This window comes from Synchiropus splendidus, chromosome 16, assembly GCF_027744825.2.
Source record: "Synchiropus splendidus isolate RoL2022-P1 chromosome 16, RoL_Sspl_1.0, whole genome shotgun sequence".
Classification (NCBI taxonomy): Eukaryota; Metazoa; Chordata; class Actinopteri; order Syngnathiformes; family Callionymidae; genus Synchiropus; species Synchiropus splendidus.
This window is the reverse complement of record NC_071349.1, coordinates 12,970,741-12,993,047: the sequence shown is the minus strand read 5'-3', so window position 1 is coordinate 12,993,047 and position 22,307 is coordinate 12,970,741. Positions and strand designations below refer to the sequence as shown.

The window sequence follows — 22,307 nt, the reverse complement described above, 5'->3', positions numbered from 1 at the left end:
ACTCGGGAATTCTTGCTTCTGACCAACGTGGCTGCACGGTTGTAGCGACAGTTTGAACTCAGGAAGGCTTTAGATTGCTCCACCGATTTGACCCATGAGCTTTCTGGTTCTTCAACCTTCTCACCTTTGCAGGCCAGAAACAGCTTGTCGCTGACTTGGCAGCAGATGGAGCTCAACAAAACTGGCAACCTTCAGCCTTCCCCAATTTTGATGTGATCCTCTGGATGGTGGGGCAATACTCCCCTCCAGTGGCCAACAGTGTTCACTGCACGAAACAATGTAAATCTGTTGAAATCTTTATTTATTTATTTTTTATGAACGAGAAAGGATTAGTCATAGCCAAGCACACTTTTATTATGAAAACATGGTACAAAAACATGATGTATTTTGAGTATTCAAACCATCTAAAAGTGGAGCAAACAAGGTGGCACGTGCTGAATATTCACATCTTGCTGTGGATAGTCAAATGTTTTATTGCAGCTCACTGTGACACGGTGAAGATGGAAACCATTGACTTTGCTTTGTCCGTTGACACACACGGACTGTAGGTGCAAAGGGAATAGAATTAGCTGCTACAGTCAGATTAAATCCTCTGTTAAACCCGGTAATCCATAACCAGGCTCCACTGGGCACTTCAGTCTCGGTGAAAGGCGCGGCCGACAACACACAGGTCCGGTTGGGAGGCGGAGCGTGTCGTCACGCTGAGGTCCGACTGGCTTCCCCAGAATTCATCTTCTGTGGCTGGATCATCGTCGAGGCTGTGGAGAGATGTTCGGAAATAAGTACAAAAACAGCCTGAACTCTGAATCATTTTTCGTTTTCTTGGGATCAAGGTTGAAGGTCTGTGTGTGGTCACATGTGTCTGTGTTCATTTTAAGCTCCAGAGAATTATATAATCCTCAATGAAACACATAAAAAACATGGAATTATTACAACAAATAAACCACTTAACAATGACAAATAATAATGTTTACAAAGCAAACCAAAGTTAATTCATTAAAGAAAGTTTTAGAAAAAAAATATGGCAGGAAAATCTTGGCAGGAAAATGAATTCAGAAATAAAATACCAAAAAAAAAAAAGAAAAATTATGATTATATATTGACCCATGCCTAATAGAATAAAAAATTTTTTTTTTAGGAAATCGAATAGAATCGAACAAACCGTCAAAAAAGAGGGCTCTTCATTCACGAAAGTGAAGATATAGTTATTTTTTATTTTTTATAGTATAGTATTTTAAAAAAATCTCAATAGTTTAATCATATGGAAGAAGCCACATTTTTCAATTTGAATGAATTTGGTATATTACCAAATCAAATGATGGAGACATACATACTTTTAAACAACAAAATATTGTTTATTTTACATCAGTGTAGCACAATAGATCACGATGGTGGCTATATTCAAGTTTTTATATCACCTTATTTAAACTAAAGCTCTTTTAATGTCATGACAATATTTGTATAAGAATTTCAATGTTATAAGAATTTCAAGTCCATTCAGAGTAGTGGAAACCCTGGCCATTGTGCAGTGAAAAACCTCCCTGAACAAAAGCAAACAGATGCTTTTGTTTGCTTTTGTTCAGGGATTCCTCCATGTTTGTTGTTGTTGTTATCATCCTAGCTGCCACGTGTCTTGTGCATCAGTGGGATCAGTGGAGCAGGAACTACCTGTTGTCTGGAGAGCAAACTGTTAAATAAAATTAAATTAAATTAAATTAAATTAAATTAAATTAAATTAAATTAAATTAAATTAAATTAAATTAAATTAAATTAAATATTGTTCTGAACCTTTACAGTGAGTTTTTGGACTTGATAGATGGCCACCGTGAACCCTTTAAATGGAGCCTTTATAGGATCAAGCCAGAAACACGGCAAGAGAACTCACCCCTGTGTGGAAATGGATGGTTCACTTCCACAAGTCTCGGCCACTGAGACTCTCGATGACCTGGGTGATGTCAGGCTGGGTCTTCTGTCAGACTGGCTTCGACGTATGAAAGGTCTTGGTCCATGAAGACTCACAAGAGACCTCCCCCGACCTTCCCAAGCTTGTGACAAAAAGGAGACTCGAGAACCGGTCCATGCTTGTGGTGGCCGGGGACAAGGCGGAGCCTCAAACAACGTTGGTGATGCCGGGCAGAAGACGGAGCGTGCGTTGTTGAAAGACCGAGCCGAGTCGTCGATGCTTTTCTCCCTTCTTTGTAGCTTCGGGGAGGCGGGCGGAGATGGTGCTTTAAAAGCATACGATGAAAAAGATTTCTGAACTGTCTGTGGACTTCTGAGGACCCTTTGGGTTTCAGTGGGCGAGGGAGGCTGTCTGTACGCCGGTGGACTGGCTGTAGACGGAGGCGTGGGCTGCCTTCTCAAATTGTGAGGACTGGGGAGTCTTCGGTTGGATGTACGTGGGGTAGAGGGTGTGGATGGCAACATTCGTCCTTTTGACACAGTTGGAGGAGGTTGGCTCGAGGCTGGTGAATAGGGCGGAACAGGCACAGAAGGTTTGCCACCATCCTGCAAGTCTTTAATTGTAGCAGAACTCTCTTCGTCATACGTTGACTCATCTGACTGGGAGCCAATTGAGTTTCCTGTGTGGAGGTTGGACTGTTGCAGTACAGGTGGATGTGTTTGTGTCGCTTGGTCACCAGGCTCAGTGGCTGTTGGGTTGGATGGGATAACTCTCTGAATGGGTCTAGTCAAGCCTTTCGAGCCTTGTGGGAAGCTCCCTCGACTTGGTAGCACAGATTGCACCGAGGTTCGCAGTCTTAACATGGCCGCCCTTTTTACCACAGGTGACTTAGCGCCTCTGGAATCCTCTCCTTCACCACCCATGAGATTTTCCGCACTTTCAAAGGATTTATCCATCAACACTTCCAAGGGCGGGGGAGGGAGGCTCTCCAAATCCACAGATGAAGCGGATTCCAGTTTAACGCAGTTCTTCGCGCTCAGCGCGGCCTCAACATTTCCCAAACCTGGCAAGACTGGAACTCCACATTTGCGTACACCCTTCAGCCTTTCAATGTTAGCACCATCGTGGTCTTCGATTCCTTGGCTGAAGCTATCAATCAACCTTTTCACTGAATTTCTACCTCTTTGAAAACCCGTGGAAGGCTTTGGGGATGGAGGGGGGCTGGGCGGTGGGGTGGCTCTTACAAGAAAATGGATGGTTTTCTTCTCTTCTTCATGGGTTTCATCCACATCAGTGGAACTCTCTTGTTTCTGGATGCCACTTTGTGAAAGGCCTCCTTGGTCTTGAGGTGATATTGGATTGTTCCTCTTACCAGAAGTCTGGCGTTTGGGAGTCACTTTCGGGGACTGCGCTTTCTTTGGCTGTGACGGGGAACTCTTTGTATTGGAAACTCCTTTGCCTTTGTTTATTTTCTGCAATTTCTGGCTCAAGTTTTTCTGAGTTCTTTCCAGCTCCATCAAGGTTGGATCTTCACTTTTGGCCCGAAGGGATTCAGCGGAACGGGATCGTCTCTCTATGGCAGTTGGGGTGGTTTTCACCGCTGCTCTTCGGACAGGAGCTGCAGTTTGAGGTCTGTTCTGTGTCTGCTCTTTCTCATCAGACCAGCGTCTTCTGGTAATATTTGGACTGCTGGTCAATGCTGCCTTGCCAGTGGAATTTGAGGGGGTGGCAAAGTGTATCCTTCCACCAACTGTGTTTTTCGTTTTTATTGTCGCAAGTCGAGGATTGTCTATGCGCTTTGTAGTGATGTTCTTCGGTAGCTGAGATTCACGATTAAGAAGCAAATTTTGCTTTCTAAACCTGACACGCCCTGTTTTTAGTCCTTCTTCTGTTTCATCCAAACCATCGTTGGACACGCAGACGGATGCCAAGAAGTGTTCCTTACGTTCATGACCCATTACAGTGCCGGTTGAACCCAGTGAGTTCAGGGAAGAAAGGGAATCACTTGGACTTATTTGGTGCGGTACTCTTCTTCTAATGTTGATGGAGCTTGGTCCTCTGGGACAAATGGGGGTCGTCCTGTTAGTCCCTGAGGAACCACAACTCTCACGTCGGAGACGTCTTTCAGACCCAGCGACTGATTCACTTTCACCCCCGATGCCGCTGTCTTCGCTAAACAGAGCACAGTCCTCCGGTCCTGGTTTCCGGAGCGAGGCCATCTCGATGCGCGTCAAAAGCTGCATTAGCCTCGTCTCTGCTGTCCGCTTGACTTTTCGCTTTTCTTCTAAAAGTTGTGCGACAGATGCAAAGTATTCCGCAGCCTCCTCTAATGCAGAGTCCCCGAGTCCCCCGACAGTCTGGCTCACATTCCGCATTCTCTGTGTGGTGTATTGAAGTAGCTGCTGCAGCAGATCTGGAGGGGGTTGGTCACTAACGGAACTAGATTTGGATGATGATGAGGACGAAATGGTCTTCGGGCTGGGCCATGCAAGGTGGTCGCCATGTTCTTTCAGCACTTTTTCACCCTCGTCTGCGATCTCTTCCAACATGAGGATTGTCTGCTCATAGCTCAGGGCCATGAAGGCAACCATGGGCTGGAGGGACTCCTGCGTTTGGGCCCCTTGCTCCAGAAGTTCCAGCACTGCGTCATATTTGTTAATGTTGGGGTTTAAAAAGGCGTAAGCCGCTTGATGCGCTTTCACAAGTTGTTCTGGAAAGTCCACTTTTTGTTCAGCAGCTTTGTCCTTGTCTTTCCTTTTGACCCCTTTAGTTCCTCTTGTGTTCTTCTTTGTTTTCCTGCCAGTCTTCTTTTCTGTTGCTTCCTGTTTGTCTACATTTGTCTCTTGTGTCTGTGGCAGTGTCGTGCTATTCATCTTCTGACTCACTCCATCCAAGCTGATGGGTATTTTCTGAGTTTCTTTTTGCAGAACGAGTGGTTTTTCTTGGATAACAACATCAGTTGCTTTAACACCGCCGTGATTTTCCTCACCTGGAAACACATCCTTTTGTTGATCCTTAGGTTGAGATGATGATGATGGTGGTGGTGGTAGCATTCTGGTCTTCCTGTGTGGGTTCATAGTAACAAAGTTGTTACCTTTAGATGGTGAGCAGCCCATTTGAGAGGTTGTTACTCAAACATGCGGCGTATATCCAGGGTTTTCAGATAAAATCCTCCTTGAAATGACGTAGCAGATTGCTAACACTCCGAGCTTTAGATGACAGTTGTGGTCTACTCTCCCGAGGTCCAGAGGAGTGAAGCAAAACACTGTTAAATCCATTTTAAAAATCACATGCAGTGAATCCAAAAACTGGAGAAATATCCTCTAAAGCGTTCCATGCAGCTCCGAAGTGCCTGTCAACAAGAACAGGAGGCTAAAAGGATTAGGACGGCTTTCAGTGAACAGTGAACAGATGTCACGTAAGAGCGAATAACACTCACCTACTTGGAGACCTCTAAGCTTATTTGGCTAATGAGGGCCTGCATCAGTTGGCTTATTATAGCCTTCGCCCTGGTGGACGATGAAGAGACGCACATTTAATAATGCATGTACAATGTGTTGTGTGTCACCAAAAATGCCTCCTCTTTTTTTATTCTACGTCTCTTTTTAGTTGTTATTTTGAGTGATTAAAACATAAAATGATGCTAAATGTTATTCTTAAATCCTGCTTAAACAAAGAATTGTGTTTGAGAAGGCTTTAAATTGTGTTAAAATTGAATAAACAGAAACTCAAGTTCATTTTTGTCAACAGAGCGGTGGCGCCATCTTGTTGTGGTCGTCACTGTTGCAGCCCACAGGTGATTGACAGCGCATCCATTTTATGCTGACTAACCCAACTCACATTCTCATAAAAAAAAAAAACCTGTCGCTTCGAATCGAAAAGCTTCAAAATTGTTTCCTCTCGGTTCTGTAAGTATTAACATATTCATCTTTGTTGAAACCCCCGACACACACAAACGTTTTTTTGGTGAAACAAACCCGTTGCTTTGAAACTTTTGAGCTTTTTTAGCTAGCTATGAAAAAATACGGCGCTTCTATTGTCAATTTTAAATGCGTTTATAGATACAATTAAAAATACATGCTCACACACACTGGTTTCAAGGAGTAAATTAAAAGCTTTAACTTTATAGGAACATCTGTCTAGACACCTTTATTGGTGCTACAAGTGAGTATTTTAAGCTTATGTCACCACCTTATTAGCTATTGTAAAATTGTCGGAAAAAAAACGTATTTCAAAAACTTGGCGAGTCCTTATTGAGAGAAGCAGATATCATTTTTATAGGTTAAATACTCTTTCGAATTGGTAGTACTTAGTAATACTGTTACTGAGATGTGTTTATTTTCACGTACATTATACACACACACAAACATCTAAACTTTACAATGATGATTCTGGTCATCATTAAGTGGCTTGTAGCTGTTGTTATTGTAGTTGACCATAGCTAACTGTATCGTGTTGCTTCAGTGTGAAAGATGATGAAGAGAAGACACAGTGACAGCCCGACTCCCCACGAAGAAACGGTGTCAGTTCCACTCACCCAAGACGGAGACGTCCGGCCTAAGAAACAGTGGAACCACAGCCCACAGAGAGGGTCGGTTCAGATGAGCCTTTTCAGAAACTCATGGAGGCCAACTGTCTTCATTCAGGGGACAGAAATAGCAGCATACTTGAGGATTTTCGGTGAGCTCAGGAGCATTTGATATTCATTGATTTACAACTTGAGATAAAAAAAAAACAGAACAGAAATATGTGTTTTTCTCCAGAAGATGAATTGTTAAAACATTTACTGTGGAAGGACTGCTGCTATTTACTGGCAGACAAGGTGATGTGGTCTCTGTACTTATTCCTTTCGCTCACGTTCTTATTCTCATAATCTTCCTGAACTTCCAGTATCTTCTGGCCATGGTCTTTGAGTACTTCAAGAGATGCAGCTTCACCATTGAAGAATACACCAAGGAGAACTTCTTCATTGCCTTGCAAGTCCAGGTGAATTTACAATCAGATTTTCTGTTTTAACTCTGCATCTGTGCTGGCAGGTTTCTAGCTAACAACATGGAGGAGGAAGACGGGTACACTATGGTTGACATATTGTCTTGGGCGCTGGGCAACAACTGGAGGCAGAAGGTTTCTGACTTTGTGAGGCAGCGAGACAAACTGTGGGCCAGAATGAACTACAGAGCTGTGGTCACCCGGCGTTCCTGTGAAGAGGTACTGCAACAGAACGTGTATTTATCCTCAGTATATATATATATATATATATATATATATATATATATATATATATATATATATATATATATATATATATATATATATATATATATATATATATATATATATATATATATACACATCATGTGTTCCGAGATAATGGACTTGATTCCTGCTGAGTTTCTGTGGAGGCGAGAACGGCCTGAACACCACGGGGGTGTTCAGAGGTATTGTGAGTACGAGCCCCTTTCTCTACTCGGTCCGAGTGCCTCCCCGGTTTTCTGCGCCCGCTGCTACACCAATCGCTTTCCTGGAAACAATCCAGGTAAGTATTGACTATTGACATATTTTTAAACAAGGCTGTGACGTTAGCACTTTTTAAAAAGCCAATAATTACATTGTATTTTGGAAGATCACATGAAAAACATAATATAGTTTTGCTGTCCATTCTTGGTTCTGGAGTTGTCACAGTGCTGTGTTTATCAAACATGCATTTTCTGTCTTGCTAGTGAGAAGCTCCGCCTCAGACTCCAGCAGCGAGGATGAGCATGAGTCACCACACCAGGCCTTTTACAGGCTTAACTCTGATGGAAACCTCTTCACAGGCTTGAATTGATACAAGGATAAAACGGTTATTTATTTCAACTTATTTAAACCCATATTTATTTATGCTATTTATTATTGTGTTCTGAGTTCTGCCTACTGGTATGTTTACTAATATTTGGAAAGTGTATGTTCAGTATATAAAAATATTATGCATTTACCCTCTAGTCTGTTGGTGTGAGCCGAAGTCCTGCTTTTTTAGAGTGTAGACTGCTGGAGTAAAATATATTTAGCTCACTGTTTTGATGCCAGAAAAACTAGAAACACTCACTTGTGACATAACAGTGCACTAGAAAAACACAGGAACCTCATGGACTTTCAGTCTGCATTGACTTTTTATTGCTTTAAAGTTAGTTTACAATGCAAAACACAGGTTGTCTTATGACTATGTCATTCCTCTTGGTAGCTCTTCAGGCGTGATATCATGGACAGTACTTCCTCAACTTCACCAGAAAAGCTTTAAAAAAAAAAGGGCAGGTTGTTAGAATGAAGACGTTAGTCAGGTGTTCACAGCTCTAACCTGTGTGGCTCATCTGCTCGGGGTGAGGTCTGGCGATGTATGGGATGCTCCCGAATGTGGCGTTTCCCCCTGGAGCAGAAGAGCCAATTAGATCCTGGACAAACTCAACAATCCCTGTCCAGAATATACTTTCTTCCGCCTCATCATCAGCTTCCTCCTCATTTTGGGCTTCTCCCAGGTTGGGCGCTTTCCGGCTGCAAAACCGTCCATCCTTCTGGATGGCGGGTGCAACCAGCCAATCACGGACAGGGATTTCAATGATGCGTTCGCACAGTAAAGAAAGCCGGGCACATCGAATTCCCTCGAGCAAGTCAATAACCTGAGTTATACTGGATTAGAACACAGACAAAAATACTTGTTTGTGGTCAGTTATTCAGCAAAAAAAAGATAAATGTGTGGGTGGAAACACTCACTTGGCAAGGTAGACTGCGCACACACCTCCATTATGTAAATGAGGAGTCACGGTTTCTAACACCAGCTGTGGATGAATCAGATCAAGAGCAACCTGCATGTACAGTACACGGTGTTAGCCAACCTGTAATTACATATAATTACACTCGATTAAACTGAACACACCGAATTGAAGCCATGACCAGAGAGGAGAGACGACGCAGTGCGGAGGTCAGCAACACAATACTGGATGTTATCAGGCCAGTCCTCGCCATGACGCAGTCGCCACGAAGTTCTCCACCGCTCGTAGTTGAGAACAGCTCTCCTGTGGTGATCCTCCCTGACCTCCACGCTCAGCACACGACCCTTAGAGCCCACTGACACAAACAGGAGTATAGCTTTCAGCACACAGACTCATACAACGCTGAAGTTTCTAAATAGCATGATGATGTTTCAATACATTCTACCTAAGACTAGTAGTGTACAGTTGCAGACCTGCTCGGGACAGGAACAAAGACATTGCCCCAGATCCAGACCCCGAGTCCAGCACCGTGTCCCCCTCAGTCACGTCCATCATCATCAGCATGCTTGCCATATCCTATAAACAAAAGCATATTAAACATTCACCAGAGGATGACTCCAAGAACCAGCGAATACCTTTGGATAGGTAATGACAGGCGCTCTCCTCATAAACAACACATATTCCTCCAGGCTGACGCGTCGGATGAAGATGGCAACGCCCATGTTGGTCCTGAAAAAGCGACCTGCCGTGTGTCCAACGACATCGTCGTGGCAGATGTACCCCCAGCTGCTGTGCAGTCGTGCACCAGCCTGAAGTTTGAACATTTTCTGGAACTCCACACGAGATTTTTTACGAAACTCTGCGATCAACAACTCCCCGTTTGACAGAAAGCTTTCCCCAGGAAGAGTGGGGGAGGCCCCATCTGCCAGTTCTTCAGAATCAGAACCACAGAGCAGGTCTGGCTCTGTCGGGTTATTTTCAGTGTCAGTTCTGACAGTGATGTTCTCCTCTCTCAGTTCATGTTGCTGGTTCCGATCCCTCAGCTGGATCACCTCAGGCGTGAGCGAGTCTTCAGGGAGCAGGGTACTAATCCTCTCGAGGGGCGACAGGGGTCTCCTCCTCCTTGACAGAGCTATAGTTCTACTCATAGTCGTCCTCGGTTCTTTTTCATCAAGTCGCCCACATGTGGATGTCCTCAGTCCTCTTCTATAGATATTCTGTAAAACGTCCATGTAGTTAAGATGCCCCGCTGTGGATTTACCAGCACGAACCAGCCTCTGGATGGTGAGTAGTCCGGTATTCCGTATTTGCACTGCCATTGCTGAGACGGTGAATTACGATGCCGACACGTAAATATTCAAAACGTACGTCAGTGCATTCTAGTGGCTTTGAATAGTAATATATTAACCACAATTATTAGAAAAGAGGAACAAAACTTGCAAACTTGTACTCTCTACTAAAGTCATGCTGTAAACAGTGGTGGTCGCTGCCATGATGGGTGACGCGGGCGAAATACGTCATAAATCGGCGACAGATGTAGTAATCTCCCTATTCCACCAGAGGGCCACTTGTAGAAGATGCGAAGCTTTAAAATGTGCTTCTTTAAAAAACAAAACAGAGAACCTAAATTTAATGTTTGAACTGCATGGGATTACATTACTTTAAATTTACTTGTACTTGTAAGCATCTTCTTCAGCGAGGAGGTCTCTGAAACGGAAATTATATAGTAATTCTAATGCCGTAAAATCAAAGTTTCTGTTGTCCGTCGACGACCAATGAGCAAGCGAGGCTCATTGCCCTCCAATGCGCATGTGCGCAGAGTGAGCACACACGTGGTTGGTGTTGTCACTGCCCTATTTGCTTCTTCATCCCGTTTTGCTTCCAGGGCTCAGTTTTATGACGTCATTTCCTGGCCGCATGCGCACATTGGAATTTCAAGACGTAATTTTCTGTCCACATGCGCACATGGGTGTCGCTGCTTGACACATAAATTAGAATAAAATTAGCAACGTCATTGCGCCACGCCTCACTACACGCTGGTATTTCATCAAGAGAAGCAGAATTTGAATTACTAAAGTACTACGCCGACGCATTAACTGTATTTTAACCTTATTTTATATATATCACTACATTTGACTTGTATTCAACAATTCGGATATTTTAACAAGATTTTGTTTTGTTTGATGAATCGTCCAAAGGAAACTTTTGTGATGGTCACCTTGTTTATTTGTTCATCTTATAGCCTGTTAGGCCTTCTTCTTGTTTATTTCTTTTTCTCTATCGACACCTAGTGGTCATTTTACAAACATCACTGATTGTCACAGATTTCAGATAAAATAATTGGATCTTTCTGCGCAATTTGCATGCAGTTTTCTATCTTGCCTACGAGGTCTCAGTGGTTCATTTGGTTTATTGCAACCAAATAAACAACAGGACAAACGTCTTTTTCATTGAATCACAACTTTTCTGAGGATTACATTTTATTAATAAAACATGAAAACACACCAACATTATTTATAAATGACTAAACTTATTTTATATACAAAACATTGTAGGCAAGATAGAAAACGGCGTGCAAATTGCACAGAAAGATCCAATTATTTTATCTGAAATCTGTGACAATCAGTGATGTTTGTAAAATGACCACTAGGTGTCGATAGAGAAAAAGAAATAAACAAGAAGAAGGCCTAACAGGCTATAAGATGAACAAATAAACAAGGTGACCATCACAAAAGTTTCCTTTGGACGATTCATCAAACAAAACAAAATCTTGTTAAAATATCCGAATTGTTGAATACAAGTCAAATGTAGTGATATATATAAAATAAGGTTAAAATACAGTTAATGCGTCGGCGTAGTACTTTAGTAATTCAAATTCTGCTTCTCTTGATGAAATACGAGTGTGTAGTGAGGCGTGGCGCAATGACGTTGCTAATTTTATTCTAATTTATGTGTCAAGCAGCGACACCCATGTGCGCATGTGGACAGGAAATTACGTCTTGAAATTCCAATGTGCGCATGCGTCCAGGAAATGACGTCATAAAACTGAGCCCTGGAAGCAAAACGGGATGAAGAAGCAAATAGGGCAGTGACAGGTGTAAACCACGCAGACGCACGCAGGGCTTCAGAAATGGCGGCCGGAGGTGGCAGCTCTGCGTTGCAGCTACCGTGCGTATTTTCACCCAAATCTCGCCAGTACTTGGCCTTATGCGCTCAGGACGGCAGACTTCGTATTTGGAACACAGACAGCAAAACACTTCACCAAGAATATGTGCCTTCAGCCCACTTGAGTGCCACTTGTACCTGCATAACTTGGGGACCATGCCGGACACTCAAGGTACGTGGATGCAGCTAGCTGCGTGAGCTAGCGCGGCCTGAGCGCTCTGCTTCCTAACGAAGACAATACACCCGTTTTAATACGCGCTGGAGTGATGTGGACAGTTTCCAGAAACTGAGCCTTTATTACGTTTGAGCGAGACCGCCTGCCGTCAGTGTGACAGTTCCAATAAAGTGGCCACGTTAGCGAGCTGCTAACTTCCAACAGCTGCACCGAACGCACATGTTGGTCCCACATGGTTGTTGCGGAAAATACCAAGCGTGACTACAAATGTATTTCCAGTTAAACGTATTGTTCAAGAAAACTTTTTTGGAACACCACCAGTCATTGCATTTGTATTTGTTGTTACCAATAGCTTGTGTGACACGTTAGGTAATAAGTTGTATGTTAGCCTTAGCAAAGTGTTGCTTAACCAGCGTGTTCCACCATGACACTTACATGACATTTCTACAGCTAAAACCGGTCGTTACATTTGGATAACGCTTTCCTTTTATGCGTTTAATATACGGCTTGCCACGGGGGCATCACATTCACGTGAAACTCAATTAAAAGTAAAAGTTTTTGGCAGTTCAAACCGCCTCACCTCAATATTATCAGCCTGTAATAAGGTGCAATATCACTAACTTTTGATATTTTGCGTGGGTGGTAACACGAATCTGTTGACCTGCTCTTGCACATCTTAGTTTCGTTGTACTGTAAACTAAAACTTATCTGTTCACGCTCTGTCTTAAGAGTCTGTCTCATCCACACACTCGCCTGCCTCAGCAGCCCACACTTGTTTCTTAAGAAACTAGAAAAGCACACAGACTGCTTAATTGTCTGCCGATAAAGAATCCATCAATAATGAAAACTAACGTCCCTGGCTGGGACTCGAACCCGTGTTACTGTGGTGAGAGCGCTGAATCCTATCCTTTAGTCTACTTGGGTGTATGGAGTATGCACACTGTCAAGGCAATGGTGTGCATAGCTTGTCATTTCCATGACAAAATTGGTCCAGATCACTCCCCAAGTTGAATCATTTGTTTCACACTCTCCCTAAGAATGTAATCTAAATCAGTTTTGAACATTTCCAAGTTACTTTGAACATGGTCGAACTAACGCTGCCGCGAAAAAAAAAAAACATAACCTTCTTGGCGGAGGTAAAAACAGCGAAATGATTCGTTGTAATTATCACCGAATATTACAAATGTGAAATCTTGAAAAAAACATATGTTGGATTGTTTATTGACTTTTGTTGAACTCCAACCCCTTACTTTCATAGCAGTGTGTCATAGCAGAACATCTGCACCAATTGTGCATGTGCGCAGGAGAAAATAAATGAGGATTTCTAAGCAAATATATAAGCAGAAAATTAGGGGTATAGGCAAAAATAATGAAAAAAAAATCCTGGATCCAGACAGATCCAGATTACTCTCATAATTTCATCAGTTGTTCCTTGTCCCATTTTACATATTCCTGAAATTTTACTGTTTAAATTTATTAGAAACTTGTTTCTACTACTTTTTTTGATGCAACATTGTTTGGTCAGGTACCACCATGAAATGCATCATCATTTTGCGGTTGATGATGCCATGACTTCTTACTAAAAAAAAGAAGGTGCCTGTTGTGTAACTGGTTCTGGATGTCCTGGGTGAGTTCAAGCTTGGTTGGCACTGACCTGATCAACATGCTGGGAACATTTTTGATGCCTTCTTTGCAAGTGCGTAATTGAAGTCTAGATTCAACACTTCTTAAAATGATTTGTCTTTTAGGAGGGGCCTCAGAGGAAGAAGAGGAAATCGGAGGCAAAGCAGGTGGAGGAGCGGGCCGACCTGCTGGCAATGGGCACAGCAGCTGGTACTGTCCTCATCTACAGCACGGCAAAGGGCGCTCTGCACTGTACCCTGGTACGTTTTGAACGTATATTCTCATTGGATGTTGAGGGAAAATTCACTCGGGTGACTAATATTTGCTCTGCTGCCGACAGGATGGAGGCCACAGCGGAGGGGTCAACTGTGTACAGTGGCATCCAGAAGACAGTTTATTATACAGCGGCTCAGATGATGGCAACATTGTTGAGTGGGATCTGCAGACGGGGAAAACGAAAAGGTCTGTTTTGTCTTTTGAAACTGATTGGTGTGATTTGAGTGTACTTCATGTCGTATAAACCAGGGATTCTATAATTCTTTTGATCTCGGGGACCACCAATAACTGTATTTAATCTACTTGCACATAAACAAACCAAAACCTTGTGAAGTGAGATGAAACCATGTGATCATCACAGAGATATTTATTTGTCATTGAAATGTACAACCAGCAGCAGAACCAGGTGCTGCACTTGCACATCTTAGTTTTGTTGTTCTGTAAACTAAAACTCGTTTGTTTACTCTCCGAATCTTTGTCATCCACACTCCGCCTGCCTCAGCAGCCCACACTTGGTCGTGCACATTGTTTCTAAAGAAACTAGAAATGCACACAAATAGCTTATTGAGCTGAATATTACAAATCTGAAAAATGAAAAAAAAAACATCTGTTATGTAGGATTGTTTATTGACTTTTGGGGAACTCCAACCACTAACCAAGTCATGTTCATCAGATTTACTAAAGAAAAAAAATGCACTTGATACAAACTGAGACAATTGGAAAAACTGTATAAAATAAATAAATAAATAAATGTAATAAAACCATGTCTATTTATCATCACTATTAATATATTTAATATATTTAATTTAAGCCCCAAAGACAAAAGACATAAAAGTCTAAATGAAAGAATCGCCATCAAATGTTACATTAAATGAATAAAAAAATAATTTTCAAAACTGCTTGAACAGGTGCTTTCATCACTTTATCTATTTTTTCTTTTCAGGAACTCCTCTTTAGTTGTAACCTATCACAGATTTGCAGCTGTTAAGTCAATTCAGTGTCACACTGCTGCCACCAGACGTGGCTAATGCATTAAGACTTGGCGTCTCGCGGCCCTCACGACCCAGAGGTGCAAAACAAAAAAGTTTTTGCGGCCCTCTAGGAGGTGCTCTCAGCCCAACCATGGGCCCCGGGCCTATGGTTAAAAATCACTGGCCTCAACCACTTTGTTTACTTGTTGTGTATTGCTATTATTTTGCAACACACCAGCAGGCAATTACATTTATATTTCTGAAGATGAGAACAGAATTGTGACTCTGAAACCTCAACAATTTTCTGAAAATATAAAGCAGTTGTGTTTTTGTAATTGTTGCAAATTCCTGTGCTGATTGTGACGCAATATTTTGTGTAGACTTCTTTATTTTTCCCAGTGAGGTGTCTTGAGTTTCATATCAACAGTCATGACAGGGACGTTGATGTAATGTCAGTCGAACTGACGCCGACTCTTGTCTGTCTGGCAGTAAGTGGAAGGCGGACCGTGCAGCTGTGACAAGTTTGTGTGTGAGTCCCGACGGAAAGCTCTTGCTCTCGGCTGGACAGGTTATCAAGATGTGGGACTTGGAGACCAAAAAGGTTTACCGGGTAAGTTTCGCTGATCTCAAGTCTATTGAAACAGTAATGTGCTGACAAACTGTTCAGAATTCCCTGACTTCTCTTTCTCCTTCTCCAGAAGTTCACAGGTCACTCAACAGCTGTGACGACCCTGTGCTTCGCGACCATGCGACCCCCGGACAGTAACGGTCTCTACTTCTTGTCAGGCGCTGCACACGACAGACTGCTCAGTGTGTGGTAGGTGTACCGAGTGACGTGTCCTGGAAATATAATCCTGGAGTGCCACTCATGATGAACTCTCCCTCTCTCTCTCCTGTAGGCAAGTACGAGCAGATGGGAACGACAAGAACTCAGTGGTGTCTTTCACGCTCACGGATGAACCCCAACACATAGACGTTGTGGCGTCCAACAGCAAAGAAGAGGTCAGACTCAAGTTGCCATCCTTATGTTGAAGTCCTCTTTGTGCGCAATTCTACCTGTTTATTGATTGTGCTTGTCTCTGTTGTAATAGGCAGTGAGGCTCGCGGTTGTGTGCAAGGACGGACAGCTGCATCTATTCGAGCACTTTTTAAATGGGTAAGCAGCCTTTGGTTTTTTCCTTCTTCTGCCTTTTTCAGTAAGTTTTTTTTGGGTGTCTCTATTCCTGGTCCAATGTGATGACTGCTTATTTGCGAAATATAAATGGGCAATTGCAAACTTAAGATATAGAGCCAGGAACAGTGTAACAACCATGGCGGCTTCACATTATAGAGATATTGTGGGTAACTGCCGTAAAATTTCTGACCGTTAGTATCAATGCTTTCTTGTTTTAAATCACTGGCGAACAGTGTTGGGTCCCCTCACTTTACCAATAACTCGGTGACTGCTTATTGCTTTTAATTCTCCTTTGGCCAGGCTGCTCAGGTCCCGACTTCAACAGGCTGATCATGGCGACATGAAATCCCAACGCACCCAAATGTGTTTATTCAAATGCTTTATTGAAGAACCCCGCTCACAGACTGAGATGGTGTGGGCATTTGTGTCTGCTCCTCAGCCGAGCCGCAGCTTTCCCTCACATGCTGACCCTCATGAGCAGCTTGCAGTGTTTACAAATGGAACTATGTAGGAGGGTGGCAGCGAGGAGAGAGGTCCTGGGATTTTTGTACCCCTTCAAAAGAAAGTCTGAATTGTGGATTTTATAAGGATGCGGAAGGTGATGTGTAAAGGGGATGACTAGTGTTCTTTATTTGATATGTTGATGTAATTCACGGCGCACCAATGTTGGTGTGGAAAGGCTAGAAGTGTTTGAGTTTGACTAGGAATTTTCTGACCATCACCTGCCTAGGTTGCAGAGCATTTTCTTTCACTTGACTTCCCTGCCTTTAAGCTGTGTTTACACCTGTCCCCGTAGGCCCTGTAAGAAGCCACTGTCACCCTGGTGTTCGGTGCAAATGTCAGACACGAACCCCTGCCCACAGCCCATCCCCCTCCTGGCAGCAGCCCTCGGGGCAGAGACACGGTCCATGCAGTTGGCTTACGGAAACTACCTGCAGCCGGTGATGGAGAAAGTGGTGAGTTAAAGTCGCAGATAATGATTGGTTTTTCGTGGACTGCAGAGCAGATGATCTCTTGATCAATGCATCTCAACATGAAGGTGGACAGCTGTTGATCACATTCCCATAAAGCACCATGTTTTTGTGTGTTGTAGGAGATGGAGTCATTCGAGAGACACGTCTGTTTGACCCGGGACATTAAAACCACCCTGTCTCTTTCCATGGAGACGACTGTTTCCAAGGTAACCATTCATTTTCATTCACAGCATTTTCCTTTTTCCTGTCCAGTAAATATTTTTGTGAACTGTCAAGTGTTGTTTACCTTATCTGCTAGGTGTGATGCTTCAATTTTTTTGTGTGACAATACTTTTTTGTGGACAGTTATTAGATGTACAAAATTGGAACCAGCAGAGCAGTGATGTTGAAGTTGTTCTGTGACAGGTGAAGACTCCAGTTGTCAATAACAAGAGCAAAGTGTTGGTCCCTGGTCTTCCTGGTCATCAAGCTCCCGTGAAAGGAACTTATTTGGGGTCAGAGAAGAGGAAAATGGACACGGCAGCCAAAGAGGTTTGTTCTTACCTTCACACTTTGCTCCTCAATCTTCATCAAACTATAACATTTTTTTCAATTAAAACCTTGTTTTACATCCACATTTTTATAGATTTGCAGTATTGTTTAATTTTTCGAAATACCTTAATATTCACCGGTGGAAAGCGCATTGTTTTCCAGCAGTATCTTTGAAGGGGTGGTTGACAAGAATAAATGTATAAACTATATATGTAGCTGTTGTTGCACCGTTATCTGTTGGCACACTTACTGAAGCTGGGTTTTTTGTTACCCATTACACTTTTTATCTTGGGGCGCTGCAGTAAAACGGGGTGCTGGGTTTGATCTTTAATTTATCAGACGCAGCTGTAACTTTTTTGCAGCGGTCATGATTTAGAATCTTAATTTTAGGTTGAAGTGCCTGCTGTATATTGTGTTGAAGACGTGACTCCCAACTTTATCCTCTTGCAGATGACAATAGCACAGCGACTGGGTGAGATCGACCTGTCGAGCGCCTCAGCTGCAAAGGGGGCCCAGAAGGAGGCGCCGTCTCTGCAGACGGATAATTACGCGGTGCTGCTGGTGCAGGGCCTGGAGAGCGGCGACGCCAGCATCCTAAATGTGAGCCTGCGCCGCTGTGTGAGTGGTGGAGTGAAGTGGTCTGATCGTCTCTGGTTTCCCTCGGCAGAAAGTTTTCCAGACCCGCAAGGACACTGTGATAAAGAAAACGGTTGCTCGGTTACCTCTGCCTGCTGTTCTGCCGTTAGTCGAAGCAGTGAGTGGCTCGAGTGTTATTAACCTCCACAGTCAAATCCTTTAACGCACTTTCTAATCGCCCATTAACTTTCTCACCTGTAGCTCACGCAGAGGCTCCAGGGGCATCCTTTTTCGTGAGTAGACGCTCCAGGCTCAACTGGCTTGTGTAGGTCTTCCTGGCTTCTGACATCTGGTTCCGGTGTTTACTCCGCAGGGCGGTTCTGATCGTTCGGTGGTTGAAGGCCGTGCTCATGCATCACACATCATACTTGGCCTCGGTGAGTCCATGGCTGAACCTCACAATGACATGTTGCTATGACAACAGAGGCCGTGCTGTTGCATTTTTGTGTTCATCACAGGATTTAATGTTTGGAGCAAGCCTCAGTTCTCTGTCATGTTTCTGTAGAAAAAGGTTTCAGCTCAACTGACTTCTGTTCACCTTCAGAGACGACTGCTCTTCCAGAACAATGAATGTCTATGTTTGACTAGGACAGTGTTAACCAGGCTAGGCGCCTGATCGCTGCGCTATTCTGTCATTCACCCTCGTGTTTTTGATTCTTCAATGAATGTGACTGACTCTGGAGCTGTAGTGCTTCTTCATTGTTTTAGCAAAATGTTCTGTGATTCACCTCAAAAAGAGGACAGTTCCGTCGTCCCCTGAAACTCTGAATGTGACACTGATGTTGCGAACAAATCCCGACAATCTTAAAATGAGTTTTCGTCTACATGTCTGACCTCGTGTGACTTGGATCTTGAACTTTTCTGGGATCTGCTCTCATTGATGATCTCGAGACCCTGCAGTCAAGTGTGATCAACGTCGTGTCTGTTTTTTTATTGATTTTTTGTTTGTTTTTGTAGCTGCCTGACCTGGTGAGCCAGCTGGGCATGCTTTATCACATGATCGAGAGTCGAGTGAAGGTGTTCCACAAGCTAACAAAGCTACACGGGAAGCTGTATCTTCTCACAACGCAGGTGAGTGGCACCATCCACCCAGCATCAGGAGAGCTATTTTGGCTTCTTCAAGCTGAAAGTCCTTAGTTAGTCGAGTTAGTATGTCTGCATTTGCTGCTGGTCTGGATGCACTATAGCTTAGGGGCCACAAAGGGCCCTGGGCCTGCATTTGTCTGACCCTCCTGAAGTTAAATGATGAAACATACCTTGCAAAATTGTTTGAGTTTTTATATTAATTCATAATTATGTTTAAGGGAACGCATTTTTAAATATAAAAGACCATGATTTTTTTTTTTATTAACCTGTTCACTTATTTCTCTGCTTGTTATTTTTAGTTTTAGTTTTGAACCTGAACATGCTTTGTCGGCCTCTCTCCACTAGGTGGCGCGAAACGACAGCAGCAACATGGCGTCAGACGTCGATCACACAGCCAAACTGGTGTATGAAGAGGGTGAGTGACTAACTTTGAAGTGGCGTCTCCGCGTCCTCTCCAGTACTGACTCTTTCAAATCATTTTCTTCCTTGCCGAATCAATGATGCTGGTGTTAATTCACCCAGCCGTTCGCAGAGGCTCCGCGGTCCGTCACTCTGCCCCACTTGGCGATGCGCAACACGCAATTAAGGCTCGTGTTGCCAGGCAACCTGACCGGCAGCATCACATTGTCCCCTCTCAGATCAACAACCAGCCTCTTCCATTCAATCTGCTTTCACACTGAGGTGGAAACACTCGAAGCATGTTAAGATCATTAAGCCTCACGAGTGTCTCACGCAGCCAATATCAACAACATGAATTCAGTTATCGACTTCTTAGATATGTTCCGTCTCCCGGTGCCTTTGGTGCCTTTTCTTGTCGACTGCAGAATCTCATGTTTCCCTCGGCTGCTGATGGCTGGCAGGCATTCGTTGTTGCAAGGAAGGTTTCCACAACGTGAACTTGTTCTGAGGACTTTTGTTGGAGCGTTGTGTGCGCGCTCCAACATGGCCGACTACAAGCGCTTTAATATGCCTGTCAGTTTAAGTCGGCGGTGCGGCTGTTCTTAAGCCTAAGTTCTGGTGTAGTTTGGGTGTGGTCTAACATGGCTCTTCTCTTGGTTCTTCAGAGTCTTCAGATGAAGAAGCCCCGGATGACGAAGGTCTTGCCGGCAATGATTCTGACGTAAGTTTGTGCCCGTGTGTTTAGTCTTGGAGATGATCAGCCCTTTGAACTTTGCTCTTGTTTTGTGCAGAACTGGGAGGAAGAGGAAGAGGAGGCAGAGGCAGAGGAAGCGATGGAGGATGAAATAATTGAGCTGGATGATGATGATGATGATGAACCCCGAACAGGTTCAAAGGAGAACGGCGAGGAAGACATGGAACACGAGAATGAGAGCGAAGAAGAATGAGTGGAAATTGGTCCCCCTCCCCAACTTGGACTTGAGAGAGTCGTATATACGTTCATTTTACTTTCTTTTGATTTTATTCTGAGTGAGAAAAGTTTTACACAAAAACCACGGGACCCGCCTCGCTGCCACACCCTCGAACTTTAGCTCCCCCGTCTCTTCCTCGCTCGCAGGAGCCGACACGGCGTCCGAGGGCTTCGTCCGGCTCCCCAGTTCTATGGGCTCACGTTGGAAATGACTGAATAAATAACAGGAGGAAGTCGGTCTCCACTGTGGTCTGCATTCCAAACTCTAATCATCAACCGTAGACGAGTCACGGCTCGACTCGGGCCTGAGGTGGCTTCGCTCGGCCAGTTCACCCATCACGTCCCCAGCGATGTAAATCTGTCTGTACAGTGAAGTGTTTGTACGAGCTCTTCCTCTACGCCCCCCCCCCCGCCCCCCACAGTCGGATTAAATGAAATCTGTCAAGTCCTCCTGAATACACTTTGTTTTTCAAGCTGAGACGAGGAAAGATTGTGGAAATAAATGCCCTTGTCCAAATTCAAGTGTTTGGCGTGGAGATGCCGCGTTTGGGATCCTCCTGTTTGATCGTCCGTCGTCTTAAAGGTTTTACCTGGGAGAAGTTTTCAGTCGTGCTGCCAACAGAAGAGACACGGTGCCTCACAAAAAATGTGCTGTGGCGAAGTGGGGCTCGTTCAACACGTCTAAAAATGTTGAGCCTGCATCAACAGGAGCAAACTGAGTAAAAATCAGTCATTTCTAACAAATGATGTGAGTTATTTTTTGCACATAACCCCAAATTTAGATTATGCATTTCATAGTGTTTGAAGAGTTTTATTTTCTAATGCACGATAGATCGAAGCACCTGTGAATTATTTTTATTCAATACAAGAAGTTGGCGAAAATTTCAGGAGACACGTTTTGTTATAGACAGAAAATGCATCGTTCATACACCATCTTAATCTTTTAATAGTACAATAAATTAAAACTACGTAAAATATAAAAATCAGAGGTAAAACCTATAAATATCTCTGAATATTTACTCTAGAAATACATTTGTATGCAAGTAATGTGATCCTAAAAAGGGTTGTTAAAATCTGTTGCAGACCATTATATGGTATTCTCACGACTCACGAGTGTTCTCATCGATATTAACAGTCCAGATACTCTACCAGTAGGTGGAGCTCCAGGTTGAGCTTGTGGATTGAATAAATAGATGCTGCAACGCTCCAGCTCTCATGGGAACACGAGTGTGTGGTGATTCGACCTGACAGCAGCCAGACGTCCCTGGAATCGTCTCCTGGTCATTTGATTATCTCAAAATAGCACCATTTGTCATGTGACCTCACCAGGTGTCCACGGCAACCATTGAAAGCTCCTGAGTTTCAGCTAAGAGTCGACATCAGACAGTCTTTTTCCTCACACTAATTCTCATGTAAAGGCAGAAGTTGTTTCTCTTCAAGTCAGTGTTACGCTATGCAGTTGCCCCGTTCATCCTGCTTCCAGATGATCTTGACTGTGAAAGGCCTGTGGTGGTTCTTCCCAATGTCATACCACGACTTTGTCATCTGGTGTGTGTATAGTACCATAACCATGAGCTGGAATCACAGTGCCACATTTCCAGCAGCGTCAACCAGTACCATATACACCAAGTGACATCACAAGTAACATTGCAATGAAGGCATAAGATCGTCGCCCCAT

The 22,307-nt window shown here is 43.6% G+C and overlaps 4 protein-coding genes across 10 annotated transcripts; 2 read left to right on the top strand and 2 right to left on the bottom strand.

Annotated features, from left to right (window-relative positions):
- Positions 1–294: 294 nt before the first annotated feature.
- On the bottom strand, positions 295–5,683 carry pcare1 (photoreceptor cilium actin regulator 1). Its single transcript, XM_053846067.1, has 3 exons — positions 5,343–5,683; positions 1,886–5,255; positions 295–758 (listed from the first exon to the last, which is right to left on the bottom strand). Exons 2-3 carry the CDS (start codon positions 5,017–5,019, stop codon positions 635–637), a joined length of 3,258 nt encoding a protein of 1,085 aa, XP_053702042.1. The 5' UTR covers positions 5,020–5,255; positions 5,343–5,683; the 3' UTR covers positions 295–634.
- Positions 4,876–7,858, top strand: spdya (speedy/RINGO cell cycle regulator family member A). 6 transcript variants are annotated; one of them, XM_053846069.1, is made up of 8 exons: positions 4,876–5,321; positions 5,654–5,699; positions 6,368–6,583; positions 6,667–6,725; positions 6,794–6,879; positions 6,940–7,111; positions 7,271–7,439; positions 7,624–7,858. In XM_053846069.1, exons 3-8 carry the CDS (start codon positions 6,376–6,378, stop codon positions 7,728–7,730), a joined length of 801 nt encoding a protein of 266 aa, XP_053702044.1. In that variant the 5' UTR covers positions 4,876–5,321; positions 5,654–5,699; positions 6,368–6,375; the 3' UTR covers positions 7,731–7,858. The 6 variants fall into 6 exon arrangements, with proteins under 6 accessions (XP_053702044.1, XP_053702046.1, XP_053702043.1 ...); XM_053846071.1 differs by lacking the exon at positions 4,876–5,321 and having other exon boundaries at positions 5,680–5,811; positions 6,670–6,725; XM_053846068.1 differs by lacking the exon at positions 4,876–5,321 and having other exon boundaries at positions 5,680–5,811.
- A 192-nt stretch (positions 7,859–8,050) lies between these two features.
- On the bottom strand, positions 8,051–10,433 carry trmt61b (tRNA methyltransferase 61B). 2 transcript variants are annotated; one of them, XM_053845816.1, is made up of 7 exons: positions 9,285–10,427; positions 9,123–9,225; positions 8,814–9,004; positions 8,651–8,742; positions 8,367–8,566; positions 8,238–8,306; positions 8,051–8,174 (listed from the first exon to the last, which is right to left on the bottom strand). In XM_053845816.1, the coding sequence occupies exons 1-7, from the start codon at positions 9,966–9,968 to the stop codon at positions 8,140–8,142; spliced, it is 1,374 nt and encodes a 457-aa protein (XP_053701791.1). In that variant the 5' UTR covers positions 9,969–10,427; the 3' UTR covers positions 8,051–8,139. The 2 variants fall into 2 exon arrangements, with proteins under 2 accessions (XP_053701791.1, XP_053701790.1); XM_053845815.1 differs by having other exon boundaries at positions 8,238–8,566; positions 9,285–10,433.
- Positions 10,434–11,715: 1,282 nt separating this feature from the next.
- wdr43 (WD repeat domain 43) lies at positions 11,716–21,077 on the top strand. The gene is made up of 18 exons (XM_053845814.1): positions 11,716–11,986; positions 13,738–13,872; positions 13,953–14,074; positions 15,349–15,469; positions 15,558–15,676; positions 15,759–15,861; positions 15,951–16,015; positions 16,830–16,989; positions 17,127–17,213; positions 17,413–17,538; positions 17,989–18,138; positions 18,206–18,292; positions 18,376–18,407; positions 18,488–18,551; positions 19,132–19,245; positions 19,606–19,675; positions 20,325–20,380; positions 20,451–21,077. Exons 1-18 carry the CDS (start codon positions 11,780–11,782, stop codon positions 20,604–20,606), a joined length of 1,974 nt encoding a protein of 657 aa, XP_053701789.1. The 5' UTR covers positions 11,716–11,779; the 3' UTR covers positions 20,607–21,077.
- Positions 21,078–22,307: the final 1,230 nt, after the last annotated feature.